Genomic DNA, 19,294 nt, shown 5'->3' with positions numbered 1-19,294 from the left:
GTAGTTAGTAACCTAGCAACGCAGAGGAAAAACAGATCAGGCACACCCTTTTCTCGAGCAAAAAAATGCAGCCACAAATGAACGGCGCAGCAAAGTATTTAATCATGTTGAAGTATTTTCCATAGTTAAATAATTTCTAGATTATTTGAATCTTCCTACAGCTGTACCCATCTCTCTGGGTTCTTTTCCATGTCAGTGTGGTTGTGCATTGCTGGAGGTTTTCCTTGCATACATTGTATACAAGATCCAGCCTGGTTAAGATTCAGTTTTACAGTTTTATGCCTTGTACAAAATCCTATCCATGCTTTGTTTCTTTTTTAAAGTTTGTTCTTCCAAAGAGTATTATAGAATAACTAAAGAAGATAAAAAATAGTTGGTTTGCTCTTAATAAAAATTTTAAAACACAGCACATATATGGTATGTGTTGGGTGTTGTAGCATAGACTCTATAATGGAACATATACACTGGGAAAGAAAGGTTGAGTGTAGCAATTATAATGCAGTGTGGGGTTAAGTTTGCTGATGAGTATAATAAATATAAACCTCTGTCAAACTAAACCCTTAAAAATAAGTCAAAAGTATTTAAATGCTTGACTCTTAGGGGATTAAAATCATTGGGCTTCCAGTAGAAGTAGCATGTAAGCAGCTGGAGGACGATATGCTAAACAATTTCATATAAATTGCTACCTTCAAAGAGAGAAGTACTAAAATGCTTGGCATTGTGAGTTAGTATTTCCTGATCCAGGCATGGGTGTAAAGTTTCACTTCTCTTGGTTATTTGGGCAGCTAACAGGAAGTGCTAACCATAGTACTAACAGATTACTTAGCTTTGGCACAAATGCAACACTTCTTAGTAGTTGGTTATCGGTAGTTCATTGATTTCATGCTGATAAATTAAGTATTTCCCTTTATTTACTTAATGGAATGTATCATAGGCCTAGTACTGATCAGGTGTATTTGAAGTGGTGTAAAATCTTCTTTTAAATGTGGACTTGGCTTTTATCTTTGGTGTTTTATTCAGTAGTAGACCAGAACGTTTAAACTGCTTCTGGAAATGTTTAAAAGACATGGCTGACTGGGTATTATACGTATACAAGTCTTGGGGGTAGCCAAAAAGGAACTTAAGCAGAGTTGAAAAGCAGTACTTATTTGCAGTCTGCTGCCAAAACAGCTGATGAACAAAAGGTCAGAGGTTGTATTGAGTTATTCTGAAAGCAGAAACTACCCCACTTGATGGTGTCAAAAGACCAGCATGATCAAGTGTTGTCTGCCTAGGCAAGAGGAAGAAAGCTGAAATTGCTCTAGCAAGGGACAGTGTCCTTTGAGGATGAATAGGTGACAGTCTTTTTGGCTGTGCTGGAAGGAAATGACTCCTTGTCACCTAGAAAGTCATGACTTCAGAAAGAGATTACATGCTACCCTGCCTGAAGGTAAAATATTTTCGGAGTTCAGAGATCATGCAGAGAACTAGTATGTAACTGGCTACATATCAGATGTGAATACAGAATCAGACCATGCAGCAGAGCATTAAACAGCAATGAGCTGTTAATGGATGTGGTGTCACAAGAGCTGCTGCTATCTGAGTTAGCTGATTTGGGCTTACTTGACTTAGGCCAAAGATTAGAGACCTGGGAAAAAACAGCTTCATCCAAGACCTGTACGAGTGATAAAGATGAGATGTAGTGATGACCTTGAGGCATTCCTTGTTACTTTTGAAAATAATACCTTCACCATTGAATAGCTGTATGATCAAAACCAGACTGGATGTGATCCTGGACTACCTATTCTAGCTGATTAGCAGAGGGGTTGGACTGGATGATCAAGTGGTCCCTTCCAAGCTCATCAGTTCTGTGGTTCTCCTAAGGGAGGGGCGAAATATTCCCAATCCAGCTAACAGGACCACTCTGGGGAAGGCAAAAGCCTAACTGCTTAAAGTTTAGAATTTAGCTAAAGCTTAGAAGTGGATGGTGTATGGGCTGAATGTTAGGGTTTTTTTCTCTTGCTAAAGTGGAAAAAGACTGGAGAGAACTGTTGCCCAGCCTGTTAAAGGAGGAGGAAAAAAAGGACATCAAAGGCAGCCAGTAGCAAGCGGTCCATGTAGATAGACTACCTCTTCAGTCCTAGGAAGGTGACCAGAATTTTAAAACTGGTTACTATGCATTCAAATGCGTGAACAGTTATGATCTGCACAGGACAGATGAGGATGTAAAAATGGAAATTTATGCTGGAAAACTTCAAAAGCACTACTGTTGAACAGCTGCTCTTGAGTTAATATCACCAGATCAGAGGGCGTGGTGAACAGTCATCCAGAAATGATTGAAACAGTCATCTTGCTGAAGCAGTCATCCAGATGATTTGAGACTGAGTGATTTCTGAACTGGAGTTCTTTTTGACATTTTTGTAAGTCACTTGAACTCATATCAAATCAAAACAGCAAATTACAAAGTTTTTCTATAAATTTAAATAGTAAAATATTTTCTTTGCCTTTCTCTATAATTGGATTTAGCCTAGGTGGTTTGGGGTAATCTTGTTGGATTTTTCTCTTCTATGTATTGTGGTTTACACTATGAGAACTCAAAATATGTATGTTTCTCAGTTGAGAAGGCATAGTCACGGTTGAAGAATTTGGGGAAAATATTTGGAATTGCTTAAAGCTTAGAATTTGGCTATGGATTAGAAGTAAGTTAAGATAGTGTTTCCCTAAAGCTGAGACATGCATGGAGTCAGTGTTTCAGCTAACGTCCAGCTCTGTGCAGGAATTTGTAAGAAGTGAAGATGTACCTAGGGTCAATGTAATGCTCACTGAAATAGCTAGGTGTATTTCCATAGTTTTTTAAAGAACACTGGATCAAGACTATAATACTGAATCCAAGTGTCTGTTCAGTAAAGGGAGGAGAGCCAGTTGTTAGAAAGGGCATCAGAGTTTCGGTTATGGTCATCTTAAAGTTTAAAACAGCTTCATGCTGCAGCATGGCCTAATCTTAAAGTGCTTTTCACACGTAGCCCATCCCCTGTATGTGATGAATATGAGGCACAGATGAAATATTATTGTCCTCTGGCAATTTGGGGTGCAGAAGTGAAAGGCTTGAGAGTGAGTCAAAACTATCAAAAAGGCAACTGGGATTGGAGGAGTGAGATGAGCTGGGAAAGAGGAGTTGTCTGAGGAGGTGACAGCACCAAATTCTAACAGATCGTTCAAACAGTGTAATTACTTTTTGTGCACAGCTAAGTGAAAATTTTAACATGTAATACCTGGAGTGCATATTTGCAGGAAATTAATGTTTTATACTTACCTATCCTAATGTACTTTGCAAAAAGTAAATTATGTTCTTGTGATGTATCAGCTGAGAGTAGCTATAATAATACTCTTGCTCCATGTCAGAAAATACCTTTGCCTCCTTAGCTTCTCCGTGAAAAAGCCCTGTAATCAATTGAAAGGGACCTCAGTTGTCTGTGTACAGATCCTTTTTCCACTTTGGCAGCAAAGCTGGTATTTTGTTTGTAAAACATGTTCTTTGTAATATTTACAGGGTGAAACTATCTTAGGTTTTTCTCATCAGCAAAAATCTCAGTTATTCCAATAACCCACTTCAGTATAGGAGTAAACTGTTATTACATACTGTGGGAATGAAATACAGTGCCAGATATCATAAGACCAATGCCACACTGTTAGAAACTGTGCCTAAAAGAAGTTTCAAAGGTTAAAAGTGCATGTAGTTTTCGTTTTTTTGAAGAGAATGGGGTTGACAGATACAGTCCCAAAAAAGGCAGAAGTAGCTGAGGAGGGTCAGCCACATAATGTCACATCCTATGGGCAGCCTCCTCAGTAGGCCTCTCTAGAGCAGTATTGAAACATCCTAGAGAATTTAGAGGCAAGGAAAGGAACATATTCCCAAATGTAAAGTATGAGCCACAAGACTAATTTTGTGAATCCTCTACTGAGCACATTGATTGGTTGAGTTTGTTGTTTTTAATTGTTTTCATTACAGAGATGTTGTATGCCTTTTTGTGAGGACAGGCATATAGGGAAAGAAATCATTACATCAGTTAGTTTACCAGTGAGAATTCCATGGATGAAATGAGTGATGTGGCTGTTGAAAGTTATACAGATTATTTTCAAAAGTACACATAAAATTTATTGAAATTTAGGGGTTTAACCTCTTTTTAGTTAAAGCTGTGTCTTCCATAAGAACACTGGCACACTGAAGTGCAATGAAAGAGAAAATACAAATTAGCAGTACACGGTCATTAGCTAACATTTGCAATGACCTTTTGTTGTGATCTTGGGTTTTCAAGACACTAGCCAAAGACAAAAGGTAACTTCTGTTCAATGTATACTTGCATTCTAATAATGATTTTTTACTTCATTTCAGATTAATTGGCAGTGCATCTGTAGCACTTAAGGATCTTGTAGGTAACCAAAGCAGATCTTTTCCCTTCAAATTCATACCTCTGCTAAATGAAAGGGGACAAGAAACTGGAGTGAGTAGCTTACGTTTCCTTATTTTACTGTATTGTTGATCAAAATTCTCCAGCAATAGGGCTAATAGTAAAACAAAAATATTTTCAAGGTATATTTACTTTATAAATTAAATGCTTGGAGTTTTGTAGCAAAATCTTCAGGCAGAGAAAATTTGTAACAGGATATAATTATGTCCATACCATCTGCATTTGTTTAATATCCTTTCAGTTAGATAAATTGTTTTCTGTGTATGTATTATGTATTTGTATATGTGTGTTATAAATATTATGGGCCACAGAGTATGCATGGAAATCAGCCAGATGTTGAAAAGGAGCATTTTCTTAAGTACCAGATGCAGTTCCCATATATGCTTTTTTACTGTATTCTAATAGCCAGCTATGTGACAGGACTGATTCTAGAAAGCAAATAATCGTGTATACGTTCACTGCCAGCTCAGTTCAGAAAGTTACACTTGTTTAACTTGGTTTAACACCTGTTTAAATTTAACAGAGTTACTAACTGGTTATTAACTTATTAATTAAGTAGTTTCTAGAGCTGGGACCTTTCTGTGTTTGTGCAGTCTCGCTGTTAAACCACTTTGTATTGCATTCTAGTACACTCAACAATAAGAGGCTTTAAGGGTAATTTCAGTATCTCAGCAGCAGTAGTTTAATATCATGGTTACTTGGTCACAGGCTTTTTTTGCTGACTTCTCATGTTACTGTGGCAACTAGGAAAATAATGGTTTGCTCAATAATGGAAAACCACAGGCAAGCACAAAAAGGACAATTCTATAATTAGAATGGAAAATGACTTAGTGTTTTTCTTCCAGGATGGAGGTAAGAACAAGCAATTAGAAGAGCCAGATAGGAAATCGATTATGATTCAGACTTCAGCCAGATAGGGAAATTTAGTTATGGTTCAGATCACTCAGATCACTGCCTTTGGTTTTCCATCTGCAAATTTAGGATGTCACCTAGTCTGCTATGAATACTGTGGAACTAAATAAATGAACATTGTAGAAGATCTTATATACTTGTATTGTGACAGATTTTTCTACATATAGACACAGTGATTCCATTTTTTAGATATTATTTTAGAGCCTATTCCATTAACTGCAAATTGTGGGTTTATCTCTATATAGCTTAATAACAATTAGTTTTCTAATAGCTGAAATGTTATTATAGACAGTGCTGTGACTATGAATAGCTAACTAGTTCATGTACAGTGTTAGAACAGCTTACTGCTCTAAGTCAGTTGTGACTACTGTGTGTTACATTAAAAACCCTGTGTATTTATAGGCAACAATTGATTTGGTAGTAGGATATGAGCCACCAGTTGGACCAACAAATCCAAATGATCCAGGAGGGACCAATATACAAGAAGGTATTTCAGTCTTTCTTAGAATATTATGGTTAAAAGATCATGGAGACATTAAAGATAAGGCAAGAAAGTGATTCAACAGCATTGTTCATGAGGAAAGAATGTAACCAAAAGTAAGCATGTCAAGACTGCCAGATAGTGATTTTAAAGAAATTAAGGATGATTCAGAACTGCAGCTAGGAAGAAAATTTCCTAGGCAGTTCCTGACATAAAAGGGTTTTTAGCATAATTTTCTCCAATAGAATCAGGTTACAAAAGAATGATGTTGCTTAAATGCTCTTCAAAATGGCTTTTGTTCAGGAAACAAAGGTTTTTGAATGCTCAAAGGAACATCAGTTACCTGCTGTAATGCTAGGACTAACCAAAAAAGCATGGGTTTTGGAAGAATTTTTCTGTTACTTTCAATGTCAGGGAGCTTTGTGAAATGATTTTCTTAAATTTTTAAACTTTTTTTTTTCCTGTAGAATAAGTAAGTTTTAAAAGACACTGTTGTACCCTATACCATGCTTGGTATTTGACTAGCCTGTGCAATATTGTGTTCAGTAGGTAATATACTTTGATCTCCATATATCATATTAACCAGGCTTTTGCTAATAGTGTTTTTGAAATCCTGTTTTTCCAGACTCTTGAAAGAACTGTGAAGGTATTTTGCAGCTGACAGGCAAATAATTACCATAATATCCAGGCTGTGTTTGTGCAAAAGGAAGTAAATGTAATGAATGTTATATGTTTGAGGATAAATAAATCACTTTGACCATTATCTGCTAATAGATACTAACATAAGAAGGGAAAAATTTAAATGAGGAGTCTTCTGGGGGGAAATTTTGATTGCACTGACTTCCCTGAGAGGTGTTCTTGGGGAGTGGAAGGATAGGTAATGCAAACACAAAAGCTCTGTTAAATTACTACACTTCAAAATAATTTTACATAAATGTGGACTTGAAGGCTAAAAGTGCAAATTGACATATATGATCATTTTGATAGCTTTTAAAAAAATGTACTATAAGGTAATACAGGTAAAGACCAAGATGGCAGGTTTTCAGCTAGTATCCAGCAACTGCATGAAAATTATTTCATTGCAAATTATCAAACACACCTTGGTTACTTATTGTAAATACCTATTTCCCATGAAATTAAATCACCTCCCCAGCTGAGATTGCTACAGCTTGGCTTCAGAAATTTGAAATTAAGTGCTAAGTCAGGGTGTGTCATCAATCAGTTGCCCAGATCCATCAGAGCAGATGGATTTTGAGAGACATGAAAGAGGTGGGGTCTTTGGGATCATAAAATACATGGTATGTTTATCTCTGTGCTTTCATATGTCTCTTACAAGGATCACTGAGGACTTCATTATGCAAAGTGATCATCACCCTGTGTTGTCAAACTAATTCATAAAGTGAGCAAATACTGTTTATGCTAACCATCAGAGACACAGCTTGTTCTTCCTGTAGATTTTACCATAGTCACCATCCTTCAGTTAAGGGATGGGTCAGACCTAGGGAGGGTCACACTTTTGTGGTCTAGATATTTACGGATCCTGTTTTGCAATAGTGGAATCTTGCTGTATGATCCAGTATTGTAGTGTCATGTAGTTCTGTAACAGTCTTACACAGAGGTAATTCCAGAACTGTCAAAAAGGCTTACTAAGAAACTTTAACTTATTATTAAGTTAAATATATTACATTAATTAGAATCATAGAATAATTAGGGTTGGAAAGGACCTTAAGATCATCAAGTTCCAACCCCCCTGCCATGGGCAGGGACACCTCACAATAAACCATCTCACCCAAGGCTCTGTCCAACCTGGCCTTGAACACCGCCACGATGGAGCATTCACAACTTCCCTGGACAACCCATTCCAGTGCCTCACCACCCTTACAGTAAAGAACTTCCTCCTTATATTCAATCTAAACTTCCCCTGTTTAAGTTTTAACCTCTTACCCCTTGTCCTGTCACTACAATTAATATTATTAATTATATTATTTAATTAATTAATATTATTAATTTAAACATACTAAATATGTTACATTTAACATGTTATTTATGTTAAATGCAGTGGAGGAGGATTCAGTTTTATTCTGGATAGTAAACTCTGAATGTCTTCATATTCTCAAGATTCTGAAGTGAAAAACAATGCTATGCTATAGCCTAGTTTTGCTGCTGGGAAACAGCTTCAGCTGTTAATCACTTCTGGTGTATTGTGAACTAGTCTGGTGACATGTACAGCTGAAGTGTACTTTGTTAAAACTTCAACTGGCTTCTTCAGAAAAGTGCATGGGAATTGTATTAGATACTCTGCATCCTGAAGTGCAACAGGTTTAGTTAATTTGCTTAGGATATACATTTGTTCTTAAGCGGGGTGAAATGACTAGCTTTCAAAAGGAGTTGGAAGCATGTGGTTAGCAGAAAAAAATGTTGAAATGAGATAATAATACAGGTTTAGTGGAACTCTTGGGTATCGGATTCTTACTCCTGTAACTTTAACATCAATCTGTACTGTTTATTAATCGTATAAGATGGAGAAGAGGATGGAGGTTATGAGGATGGCTTGGATGGCCCAGTTAGTAGTACCACACCAGCAGTTCCAAGTGGCACAAAGGAAGCCCAGCTAGCTAAACGTATCACCAAAGGAAAGAAAACACGGAGAATCCTTTCTAACAAACCACAAGATTTCCAGGTAGTAGATTTATTAAATGTTGCATGTTCATTTTTCTTCCTGACATGGCATTGCTCCTTTCTCATAGCCTGAGCATAATTGTCGGATTATGCAAATCTAACGCACTGTAGAGACAGTAAGTCTCTTCATTTGAAAGCCTGTATTTGAAGAGTATCCTTCAAATTTGCCTGTTACAGAGATGTCCAATTTTGTACAGCTCTGACTGAAATCTAGATTAACCTAATTTATCATATAGTTGTGTAGATATCAAACTACAATAGCAGTTTTAAAAATAAATAGTAAAAGCAAGTTGAAAACGATTACTGAAATAATTAAAACCAAATTGTCTTGTAAAATTCAAGTACAATTATACTTGCTATCGTAATCAAGTTTAAAAAGTCAGCCTAGTCCATATCTGCCAGCTACTTCAGGTGTTGGCTAACTTTTTTGGTAGTATACTAAGAAATCATTGATGATAGATAATACAGGGAGTGGATCAATACAACTATTTGACTTTTATATTTTTTTCACAGATTCGTGTTAGAGTCATTGAAGGTCGTCAGTTACCTGGAAATAACATAAAACCAGTAGTCAAAGTTCATATTTGCGGTCAAACACATCGAACAAGAATCAAAAGAGGAAACAATCCGTATTTTGATGAAGTAAGTGGCATAAAGACACTGTAGCCAAAATGTTGATGCTATTAAATGTAGAAAAATAGTTATTATAGCCTTTGTTGTGATCAGTGAATAAGAATTTGCTAATATTTAAGGGTAATTAAGGCTTATGCACATTTTGCAGTTCCCAGTCCCTTCGTTTATGTATTCACATCACTAAAAACACACCTCTGTCACTGGCAGTCTTAGCAGATAAAGCTATCTAGAAGGAAGCCAGACTTCAGCTGTGACCTATGGAATATGTTCTTTGATACGGTTGGCCATATGACATAATAATGACTTTGAACGGTTGTGTGTAGGTTATAAAAGCAAAGAAAAAAAGAATTAGGAATCACTGTAGACCTCTCTGGTCAGATGAGCTTTCAGTGCAATGCTTTGGGACAATAAGACTGCCAAGTAGAATCTGAAAATGTCATTGTCTTGCTACCTGTGATTTGTAGAAGTACAACTAGATTTCTTTGTCCAGGCAGGGATCGTACCTCAGACACACTGAAAGACAGGTGAGAATTCAAAGCCATATAAGGGACATAAGAATAATCCCATGTCTGGAAGATTAATGTTGCAAAACTTAAGCTTAAAAGAGGGAATGTTGAGGGATAACTCTCATTATCTAGACCTGTGTGGAAAATTCAGAAGATTTTGGAACTGGGTGGCAAGCATGTTTAATACATACAGGCAAAACCAAGGAAGATATAAAATTTGAGACTCAAACTAAGCTGTAGGTAGCAGCCAAGATTTATGAAGCAGTGGTAAAAAAAGCAAAGGAAGAAAACCATTTGCACCTTACACTGAATCACTTCCTAGGCAGTCTTGGTATCCTGATTAGGTAAAACATGGAATAGGAGGGACCATGCTTATGTACTCCCTTTTTGTTGGCTAAAGTACTGGTTGGAGTATAGCTGGTCTCAAAGACCAAACTTAGTGAGGCAAATAGTATTAATAAAACAAACACACTAAATAGTATATTTAACTTCAGGCTGTTGAACTATCAGATTTATTCCTGTGGCCTTGAATTTCAAAGATGTAAATTATTAGAATCTATCACTACTAGCCCTAAACAAGACCTTTTTAGACAGCTACAACAGAGATGGTTAGACAAGGACTTAATGTCCTGGAAAATAAACTACCTTCCCAAACTTGGTCCCCTGAGGAAAACGTGAAATGCAGAGCAAGCAGCAAGGGCAGTACTCAAAGATTGCAGCATAGCTATGCCTACTGCATTCATTCAAATGGAAGTTGTGACTGTCTTTTGCCTTATGTTGTACTGAGTTTATTTACTGAATTTAGTTTTTTATTCTGTGCTAAATTATCATAGAATGTGTCCAGCAAGGAGGCAGGGTAAAAGTACTGTAGCAGGCATACCTCACAAGCTTTTTAACATGTTTTTGCATTTTCTATTCAAAGAATTGTGTGTTTGTCATTTTGAGACAGGTTTTTTGTTTGTTTTTACCTTAACAGATATTTTTCTACAATGTCCACATGACTCCTTTAGAGTTGCTTGATGAAACTGTTAGCATTCGGGTAAGAAAAACTGGTGCATGTTCAAAAGGCTGATGGATGCATATAGCATTGTCTGGCCATTTCACTATGATGTTTAGAAACATTCCTGTTTCATGCTTGTCTCTTTTTTTAGGTATATGATTCTTATTCTCTACGAGCAGACTGTCTAATGGGAGAATTTAAGGTGGGTATGAAACTACTTCCATATTGTGACTAAGTTAAATAAAATGAAAGAATTTTTTTTAAGTACTTGTTTTAAATGTTTAAATTTATGCTGCCTTAAAGGCCAGAAAATTACCTGATGATTTGCTTTTAATGCTAGAAACCATTTGCTTAAAGCACTAGTAAACTGTTTTCTTATTTTAATAGATACTGTTAAAGAATATTGTGTGGTTTATATACCAAGTTCTCTAACTTTCATCCAAGAAAGAAAAATATTTACCAAAATGTAATTTTTTTTCCAAAAAGGTAAGGTAATTATCTGGTATGAGGTAGGGTTTAAGCAGGCAATTTTATTAGGTAGATAATAGGGGTAATAGTGATATGTAAGGCAGCATAAAGATACACACTCTTGAGTGATGTGGAAAGGCGATCATAAGTTTGTCAAGTAAAAGAGATGGCAGAAGAGTCACTTAGTTTAAGTAATTTCTGTGTTTCTGATGGTGTCAGTGAGATTGTCTTTAGTTGTTATGGTCAATACTGGGAGGTAGACATCTGCCTATTGAAGGTATTCATAAAGCAGTACAGACAAAGAATTCACCTGATAATTGTAATGGCTACTGGGATCCCCTACATTTCTAGTATCAGTGCTGGCTGCATTTTCTGTTTGCTTATTTTGTACTGCTTAAATTCAGTAGGTCTCTCTAGATCAATTTTTCACAAAAATATGCAAGTATGGAAGAGTGCTCTTTTCTAAATGAAGCAGTTTCTGCAACAAACCTGTTTACTTTTGCTTCTCACTGCTGATTATCTATGTAATTTCTAGTGATTCAGACAGTGGTATATTGTTCTGTGGAGGACTGATCATTCACTATGCAGGTGATGGCATGTCGTTTACCTACTTTCTGTTCCTGCAGGCACACATTCCAGGAGAAAACCCCAAGGGTAATTCTCACCATTTCAGACTTTACCTGCAAGGAGTACTAGCACCAGTTGCCATGAGCAAACACACTTACCTTCCTGAACATGTCTGAAATCTGATGCAATGAATACAGTCATGGCATATGTGCAATCTTGTCCAAATTTGACACGGGGCAGGGGGAGGGGGTGAGATTGCCATAATCTTCATAAAAGAAAGAGGAAATTATTCATTAAAAAAACGAGCTTCATTTCTGAAACTGAATGATGAGATGTTGAGCAGGAAATAGAAACAAAAGCATTCTGAAAAGCCTGTCTGAACATAAAATAATGGGGGAATATAGGGAATTCAAGAAGCAATAAGCTAGCCACATCTTCTGTCTCTGATAAATGAAAAAGCTGGGGGTCTGAGGAGAGACAAAAGTAGCTACAGCTGTTAGTTCTAATACTTTTCTTGCATTTTCTTGGCCTCTGCATCCATTCAAAATCCCTCATTTTTCAATGTAAGGCATTTTCTCTTTCTCCTTCCAAGAATATGTTATGTAAACTTTCTTTTGTTTGTGACAAGAGCAACAACTCATTAAAAACTTGAGGGGAGTTGTCCAGCATTTTTCTAATTTAGTATTTCTTCAGAGGTAATGCCTTTGATCTTTATTTCAGATTGACATTGGCTATGTTTATGATGAGCCTGGTAAGTAACAGTTACTTCAGAGTTTATTTCCTAGCTTGAAACTTGAAGTTGAAATATTTCATTAAATTTCTAGTGTAAAAGAAGAAAGTTAATGGAAAGTTATTTGTGATTGCTGCTTTAAGTATTATTTAAAAAAAAAACATCAAACAATACATAATTCCTTTCAGTGGTTTCAGGATGAAGTACAGGCACCCAGAATTTGGATATTAGTTTTTGTATCAAAGACCTAACTGTGAAAAATAATGCAAAAGTATTTTATAATTCTGCCCCTGAATTAGTATTCATTATAGTTCAACATTTGAACACCATCAGATTTCTTTTTAATGGCATTATTGAGACATGTACAGGACAGAAAAAAAATGTCACTAATTAGTTTCAGGATAAAGCATGCTTTTGGAACAGCTGACTTTTATTATTTCTGCCATTTTGTAGTGGATATTACAGGGGGTGGCTGGGGGTGTTTGTTTTATTTTAGGACACGCAGTCATGAGAAAATGGCTTTTGCTGAGTGATCCTGAAGATACAAATTCAGGAGCTAAAGGCTATATGAAAGTCAGCATGTTTGTCCTGGGGACTGGAGATGAGCCACCAGTAAGTTTCATTTAAATGTTTTTCTTCCCCTCCGCACCCCATAGATATTTCTTCATGTCCCTCTGACACTTTTTCAATATGTGTGATTGACTCTGTGAGCCGTATTTAAAAGCAAGAAAAGATTTACAAGTTGTTTCAAGGGCATCCAATACTGAGTGGCTAACTCAAAGCTTATCTTGTTATCCTGTCCAATTAAGATACCTCTAGTTGTGTTGATCTAGACATCCTGGAAGAAGTAGAGATGTGTTAGCCTGAGATTGCATGCAAGCCAGTATGTAATTTTCCTTAGCATAGCTAATCAGGCTGAGCCACAAATTGATACCTGTTCCAGGACTAAGTCAGGAATGCCTCCACTACTACGCAATGTAGACAAGCCCAGAGAGAAACCTGAGTACCAGAAAGCTTCTAATATTTGCCAGGTGAAAATCAGACCCATCAATAATTACAAATTAAGCACAAGTAACTTGATGCACGTGAAAGCAGTAGGTAGTTTTAACAATCCGGTCCTTAACTGTCTGCAGTTCTGTCAAGGTAAAAACAGACCCTCTTTTCTGTGTGTTGCTTTTCTTACTTGACCATCGTCTGTAGTTTAAGTTCAGCTGTTCTTCCTGGCTGACATTTTTGTGTACTGCTCCTCCTTAGTTTAGTACAATATGGTCCCCAGACCCATGGAAGATCTTCTTGTTTTATATTAACTCTTCCTTTCTGCTATCCTCATGATACTTGAAATCAAAAGGATAAATCTTGTATTTCCTATTTATTTTAAAAGGAGGAAGCAGTAAATTCTGGTAAATTATATCAGAGTTGCATATCATGCATTTTCTAATTGCAGTACGATGCCTTCCCACAATATTCATCTCAAGATGAGTATGGAAATTGCATGAAGTTGGTATTGTACAAATGCCAAAGTCATCATCTGATGATGATGATGATTTGAAGGGTGATTAAAATTGGCTCCTGCAATTGAGTACTTTAGAGATAAAAATGTAAGTAAAACTGTTTAGGTAAAATTAATTTTTGTGGCTTGATAATTTGATAAAATCTCATTTGTTATAATAAAATAGACAACAGTCTTCTTTCTGAAGAGTATTGAGGGCATCAGCTTACGTAATCATCTTAATTCTATACATTACTCTGTCTTTATTATATACCATATACTATGTACCACTTTATCTCCCAACAGGTTGAAAAAAGGGAAAGAGATAATGAAAGTGATGATGTGGAGAGCAACCTGTTACTACCTGCTCGAATTGCACTTCGATGGGTCACTTTCCTCCTCAAAATCTACAGAGCTGAGGACATTCCACAAAGTACCTAGCTTCTTAGTACTGGTCCATTGATGCATTTGATTACCATTAGAAATAGTTGTGCTAGCTGTTCAGAAAAACTCCTTGAACATAAAACATCTTGAGCATTTTATGTAGCCAATTTCAAGTCCTTTGGTAATGCTCAGTAAGTTTACACAATTCTTGTAGTGGATAATGTAATGTGATACCCATTAGATTAGTCACACTCATCTGTTGCTGAGTGGGCCATACAGCTTCTGGTAGTGGGAAAGGATCATCTTCATTATCTCTTCTCCAGTCACAGAAGTTACATGCAAATAGTTGCAAGTAACTAATACTCAAATACAGTTGATCTGCAGATGAGCTGGATGTTCTGTGCATGTCTAGCTCAAGGATACAGTGCATGTGTCAACATCTCAATCCCTGCCTACTTTCAAGAGGTTATCAGGCAGCTAGTTCCCTGCAGCCTTCTTCCAAGGCCATTTAGGTACTAGTAAACAAGCAGACTGCTGATCCCCTGCACCTTCCTTTTCCCAGCAATCCATTAACTCTTCATAGGTGCTCATAGCTGCAGCTGTTTTGCAATGGGGGAAGGGCCACAGGGCAGCTGAAATCAGTCAGGCACTGCTGTGATGGCCAAGCTAGTTCTGTATTGCCAGCAACCTCCTCCTGAGTGGCCACAGGAAATAAGTAACTAGGAACTGGTTGTATACCAGAAAGCTAAATGCAGTTTGTGAGCTATGAGTTGAGTACCGTAATCTTAAATAAACAGCCTTAAAGGGCAGAGGAGCTTGTAAGCAGTTTGACATTAATTTGTTTAGTGCGATTTTACTTATGTCAGCCCTATATTGCTGAGACAAAGGCTCTTTCATTATATGCCACATGTGTTTTCTGATAGAATATAGGTGACTTTTTATCCCTTCTTAGCATAATTACCTATATCTGTGACAACAAATGGCAGTGTTGGCACATGCATAATGTTTTTAAAAATATGACTCTGAATTCAGGAACACATAAGGACTCCTTATGATGTTTCAAATGTTTATATTCTTGAAATTGCTTCTAAGATGAAATTCTCCATCTTTACCAGCAACACTGTCCAGAATTCTGTTTATCAGATTAGATTTTATCTAGATTTGTAATCTGGTTGATTTTGGTGGGATTGCTATGGACAATTTATTTTTTAGGATGAATAAATAAATAAAATAATAATTAAAAAGCATAAACTTTAATTTCTTCTTTGACACCTTTCCAGTGGATGATGCTTTTTCACAGACTGTCAAGGAAATATTTGGAGGAGAAGCAGACAAGAAAAACCTGGTAGATCCGTTTGTAGAAGTTTCCTTTGCTGGGAAGAAGGTAATCTAGTAAATATCTGAATCTTTGTATTCTAATCGCAGTCCTGGGAACAGATTTCATATGCTAGGATAAATTTTTAAGTATACTGAAAATATGGAAATAACAGCATTAGCCCTAAGGTTTACTTTGTCAAATGAGGACAAACTGCAAGGCGCTATAGTAGAATGGGTGTAAAGCTGATGACTAATAAAAGGAATGTATGACTAAATGCTACGAACATATGCAGGCCAGATTGCTTGCCACCAGGTATTCTGATTGCTTTTAATACTGTTGATACAAATATTTCTTGACAGGTTAATTGCATTTGTAGATTTTATTACCAGTGTGCTCTTTACAATACCAAATTAGAGCAGATGCAGAATTGCACAACTTATAGTCATCGCTAGCCAATTTTCTTTTTTTTGTTGGTTTTTTTTTTCTTTTAATTAAAAAAATGTCAGCCTTTATTAATTTATATAGTAAGGTTGGCATGCCCAGTAATGTAAAGGATCTTCACTAGACATGACTAGCAAATAATATACTGTAATTGTACTCTAAAATCTTCATAGGGCACACTGTGACCAAATAATTCCTTCATCTCATTTCTGTGCTGTGATACAAGAGGTCAGTGGTAGTGTGAGAACACATTAAATTGTAGCTAGTGGGAATAACAAGCTCTAATAATTCAATCGAATTGTAGCCAATGGAAATAACAAGTAGGGTAACTCCAGTCTCCAGTTTAAAAGCTGTTTCAAAATTTTCTTTTCCTTCCAATAGTGATTAATGTTGCATATACAGACTGGTTTAGCAGTGTTTAACAACTGAAAACTAATGGCTTATTGCAGCGTAAGCCATTCATAATTACTACCCCTCATCTTACCAAACAGAATATGATTTATCCTAAATCATAGCTAGTATATGCTTTTTTTAATCTGTTTGATGTGCTATATATTTGATCTTATTTTTTGCAGGTTTGCACAAATATAATTGAGAAAAATGCTAATCCAGAGTGGAATCAAATTATTTATCTTCAAATAAAGGTCAGGGTTTTTTTCTTGTTTCTGTAGAAAGCAACTATCTCTTTGGAACTCAGGGAATTAACATTACAGAGGTGAAATAAGTAATGGGTTATTTTATTTCAATTGTTTTCTTTTCAGTTTCCCTCTGTGTGTGAGAAAATAAAACTTGCAGTTGTTGACTGGTGAGTCATGAATATTAATAGAAGTCATAGACAAGGTAAACCATATTAAGTGAAGAAAAGTCTGGTTCTACGGATGTCGGGTAGTTTTCAGTCTATGACACTATTTAAGCAAGAGTTTAGTATTTTCCTTCATGATTTCTTCACAAGAGACCTGGCTAATGTAACATTAGAATATTGTTAATTTTGTGCAGTGATGTAAGAGTCAAGTGACTTCATGATACAGCCCACATTTGTAACTAAGCAATCACATCTGTGTTCGTAATACTAAAGCATTCCAGGTGCTATAAAATGTGTGTACTGGTATCTTGCTTCTACGTAGGATGACCAGCATTATATTTAAATAAAATCTCTCCTTTTTTCTTTTTAGGGATCGTCTTACAAAAAATGATGTAGTAGGAACAACATATTTGAGTCTCTCAAAAATTGCTTCTTCTGGACGAGAAATTGAAGGTAATTGAGCAGTACATAACATTATCTTCTCTTGCGTTGGGAGGAATAGCAAAGTTCAGTGCTGTAAGAAAGTATATTTTCCTATATTTTCTCAGTTCTGTGGCAACAAGATTATTTGTTTCTGGAATTTTCAAAACAATGCTCCTAGAAAATATGCTGTTGAACTTTTCAAAGTAAAGTATTGAAATTTTCCATCATATTGAAAACAGCAGTGACTAATTCAATATTCAGTATTTTGTTATATATATAACGTTAAGGAATTAATTAAGTCTGTGAGTTCTTTCCCAAATTCAGAAAACTATGTGATGTCATGAGTAAGATAGACAAATTTATCAAGACACTTAATAAGACATTTAATTTAAAACCAATCCAGAGTCACTGTTTCATAAATTCATTGGGCACTAGTAGACAAGACTTCTTTTGCCACCCTCTAAGCATGTCTGTTCTTTCTCTGGAAAGATATCTTAGAAGCTGGAGAATGTTCCTGAGTAGTTAGCCTACAGGAACACTCTAGAACCACCTGCTCATTTCCTGTATACTACTAGGCGTTCAAATGTTCGGGAACTTAAATCAGTCTCTGCTGTCATTAGTAGCTTACTAGAAATGGGCATTGCATCTCATTGCATGAGTGCTCCAAATTATTACTTAGTAATTTTCATTGCAATTCTGTGATCACAGACAGTGAACTTACTTGCTTCAGTCAGTATAGTTGACCATATATGTAATTTCATAAAAACTAAAAACTGCATTGTCTGCAAAATTTAGTTAAGCAGGTATGATATTCCTAAAATGTTGTCCCCAATGGACAATAACTTTGTGGTAAAACTCTTCCTTACAGTATTATAAAAGGCATTTGTTTTGCGAAGACTTTGGGATATATATGGGGGGGGGAACTGTTGCATTTATGGTCTAATATAATATTATGATTATTTCTTATTTCTTTGTGATTTATATCTATGAACTATTCTTCTTTTTATTCATACAATTGGGCCAGCTCCATGACAAGGATTCTGCATTAATTTGCCAGAAATTGTTTCTAATTAACATAGTACGGCATATTAGTTGTCCATATAGAATTGTAAAGTCCCTGGCTAAACATGCTTATCATTTATTTATCTGTCTACACTAAGTGGAAGGACACTGGCTCAAAACTGTTTACACCATTGCCACAGTAAGAATATAAATTTCTTTTTTTTCCTGTTGTGTTTATTAAATCTATATGATATGTACATGTGTGAAACATACCAGTTTGTCCCTAAGTTGATAGCTGTATCAGGAGTTGTGGCTCCAATCCTGTAGTGACTTGAGCCAAGTGTTCAACTTATCAGATTGAACAGTATTTTCAGTCACATAACTTCAAGTGTATAACCCAGTCCTCTTAGAAGTACTGCAGTTGAAGTAAGATTTTGGGCAAACATTCTTTTCATATACCCTCCACACATCCAGGGGCAAAAGAAAGGGTTACAGAAAAGGCAGTGGGAAATCAAAGACAGAAGGGTTGGGCTAGGGAAAATTCTAGGGAGATCACTGCTGCTCACATAAGTGTGTGACTTGAACTGCTGCTGAGTCACAGCTCATTTATACTGCAAACCCAGACACTCAGTAACTGACCAAATCTCACTTGGATTCTCTCCATACTGGGGTACTGACATTGAAATAGTCATTTCCATGTCAAGTCACAAATTATCTTCTCTTGAGGTCAGTGCCATGCCTGAAGCCTGTTCTGACTTCTAAAGGATTGGGAAATTGAAGTAATCTATGGTCTTCAGTAGATGAAGACATTCTAATGGGCCCTGAAATGTAGTGGTTTTCTTAAATGTTCTTGAGATTTTAAAATATTTTTTTAAACAGAGTTTAATTTTGTGGGGAGGAGAGCTAGGCAGAGCTGAAACAGAAGCAGTAAAACAATATGTTTTGTCAGCTACGTGTTTGCTTTTTTTCTTTTGGAATTTGTACAGGAAGTGATACCTTCATATTTTAATC

General features: G+C 36.1%; 1 protein-coding gene across 4 annotated transcripts in view; it reads left to right on the top strand.

Annotated features, from left to right (window-relative positions):
- MYOF (myoferlin) overlaps nucleotides 1–19,294 on the top strand; it is a 72,939-nt gene that overhangs the window by 13,533 nt on the left and 40,112 nt on the right. For all 4 annotated transcript variants that reach the window (XR_009964983.1, XM_062619444.1, XM_062619443.1 and 1 more), the window contains exons 4-16: nucleotides 4,373–4,481; nucleotides 5,763–5,847; nucleotides 8,361–8,521; nucleotides 9,034–9,162; nucleotides 10,636–10,698; nucleotides 10,811–10,861; nucleotides 12,415–12,445; nucleotides 12,921–13,036; nucleotides 14,220–14,346; nucleotides 15,578–15,681; nucleotides 16,632–16,700; nucleotides 16,818–16,861; nucleotides 17,229–17,311. Coding sequence is in view for 3 of the 4 variants with exons in the window: in XM_062619444.1 (XP_062475428.1) it covers nucleotides 4,373–4,481; nucleotides 5,763–5,847; nucleotides 8,361–8,521; nucleotides 9,034–9,162; nucleotides 10,636–10,698; nucleotides 10,811–10,861; nucleotides 12,415–12,445; nucleotides 12,921–13,036; nucleotides 14,220–14,346; nucleotides 15,578–15,681; nucleotides 16,632–16,700; nucleotides 16,818–16,861; nucleotides 17,229–17,311 (1,172 nt within the window). In the remaining variant the exon portion in view is untranslated. The remainder of the gene's footprint in view (nucleotides 1–4,372; nucleotides 4,482–5,762; nucleotides 5,848–8,360; nucleotides 8,522–9,033; nucleotides 9,163–10,635; nucleotides 10,699–10,810; nucleotides 10,862–12,414; nucleotides 12,446–12,920; nucleotides 13,037–14,219; nucleotides 14,347–15,577; nucleotides 15,682–16,631; nucleotides 16,701–16,817; nucleotides 16,862–17,228; nucleotides 17,312–19,294) is intronic.

The sequence above is a fragment of the Pezoporus occidentalis genome, unplaced genomic scaffold (assembly GCF_034315485.1).
Source record: "Pezoporus occidentalis ecotype Australia unplaced genomic scaffold, CSIRO_AGI_Poc_V1 ctg210, whole genome shotgun sequence".
NCBI classification, from domain to species: domain Eukaryota; kingdom Metazoa; phylum Chordata; class Aves; order Psittaciformes; family Psittacidae; genus Pezoporus; species Pezoporus occidentalis.
The sequence above is the reverse complement of the archived record's forward strand: the minus strand, read 5'-3'. Positions and strand labels throughout refer to the sequence as shown.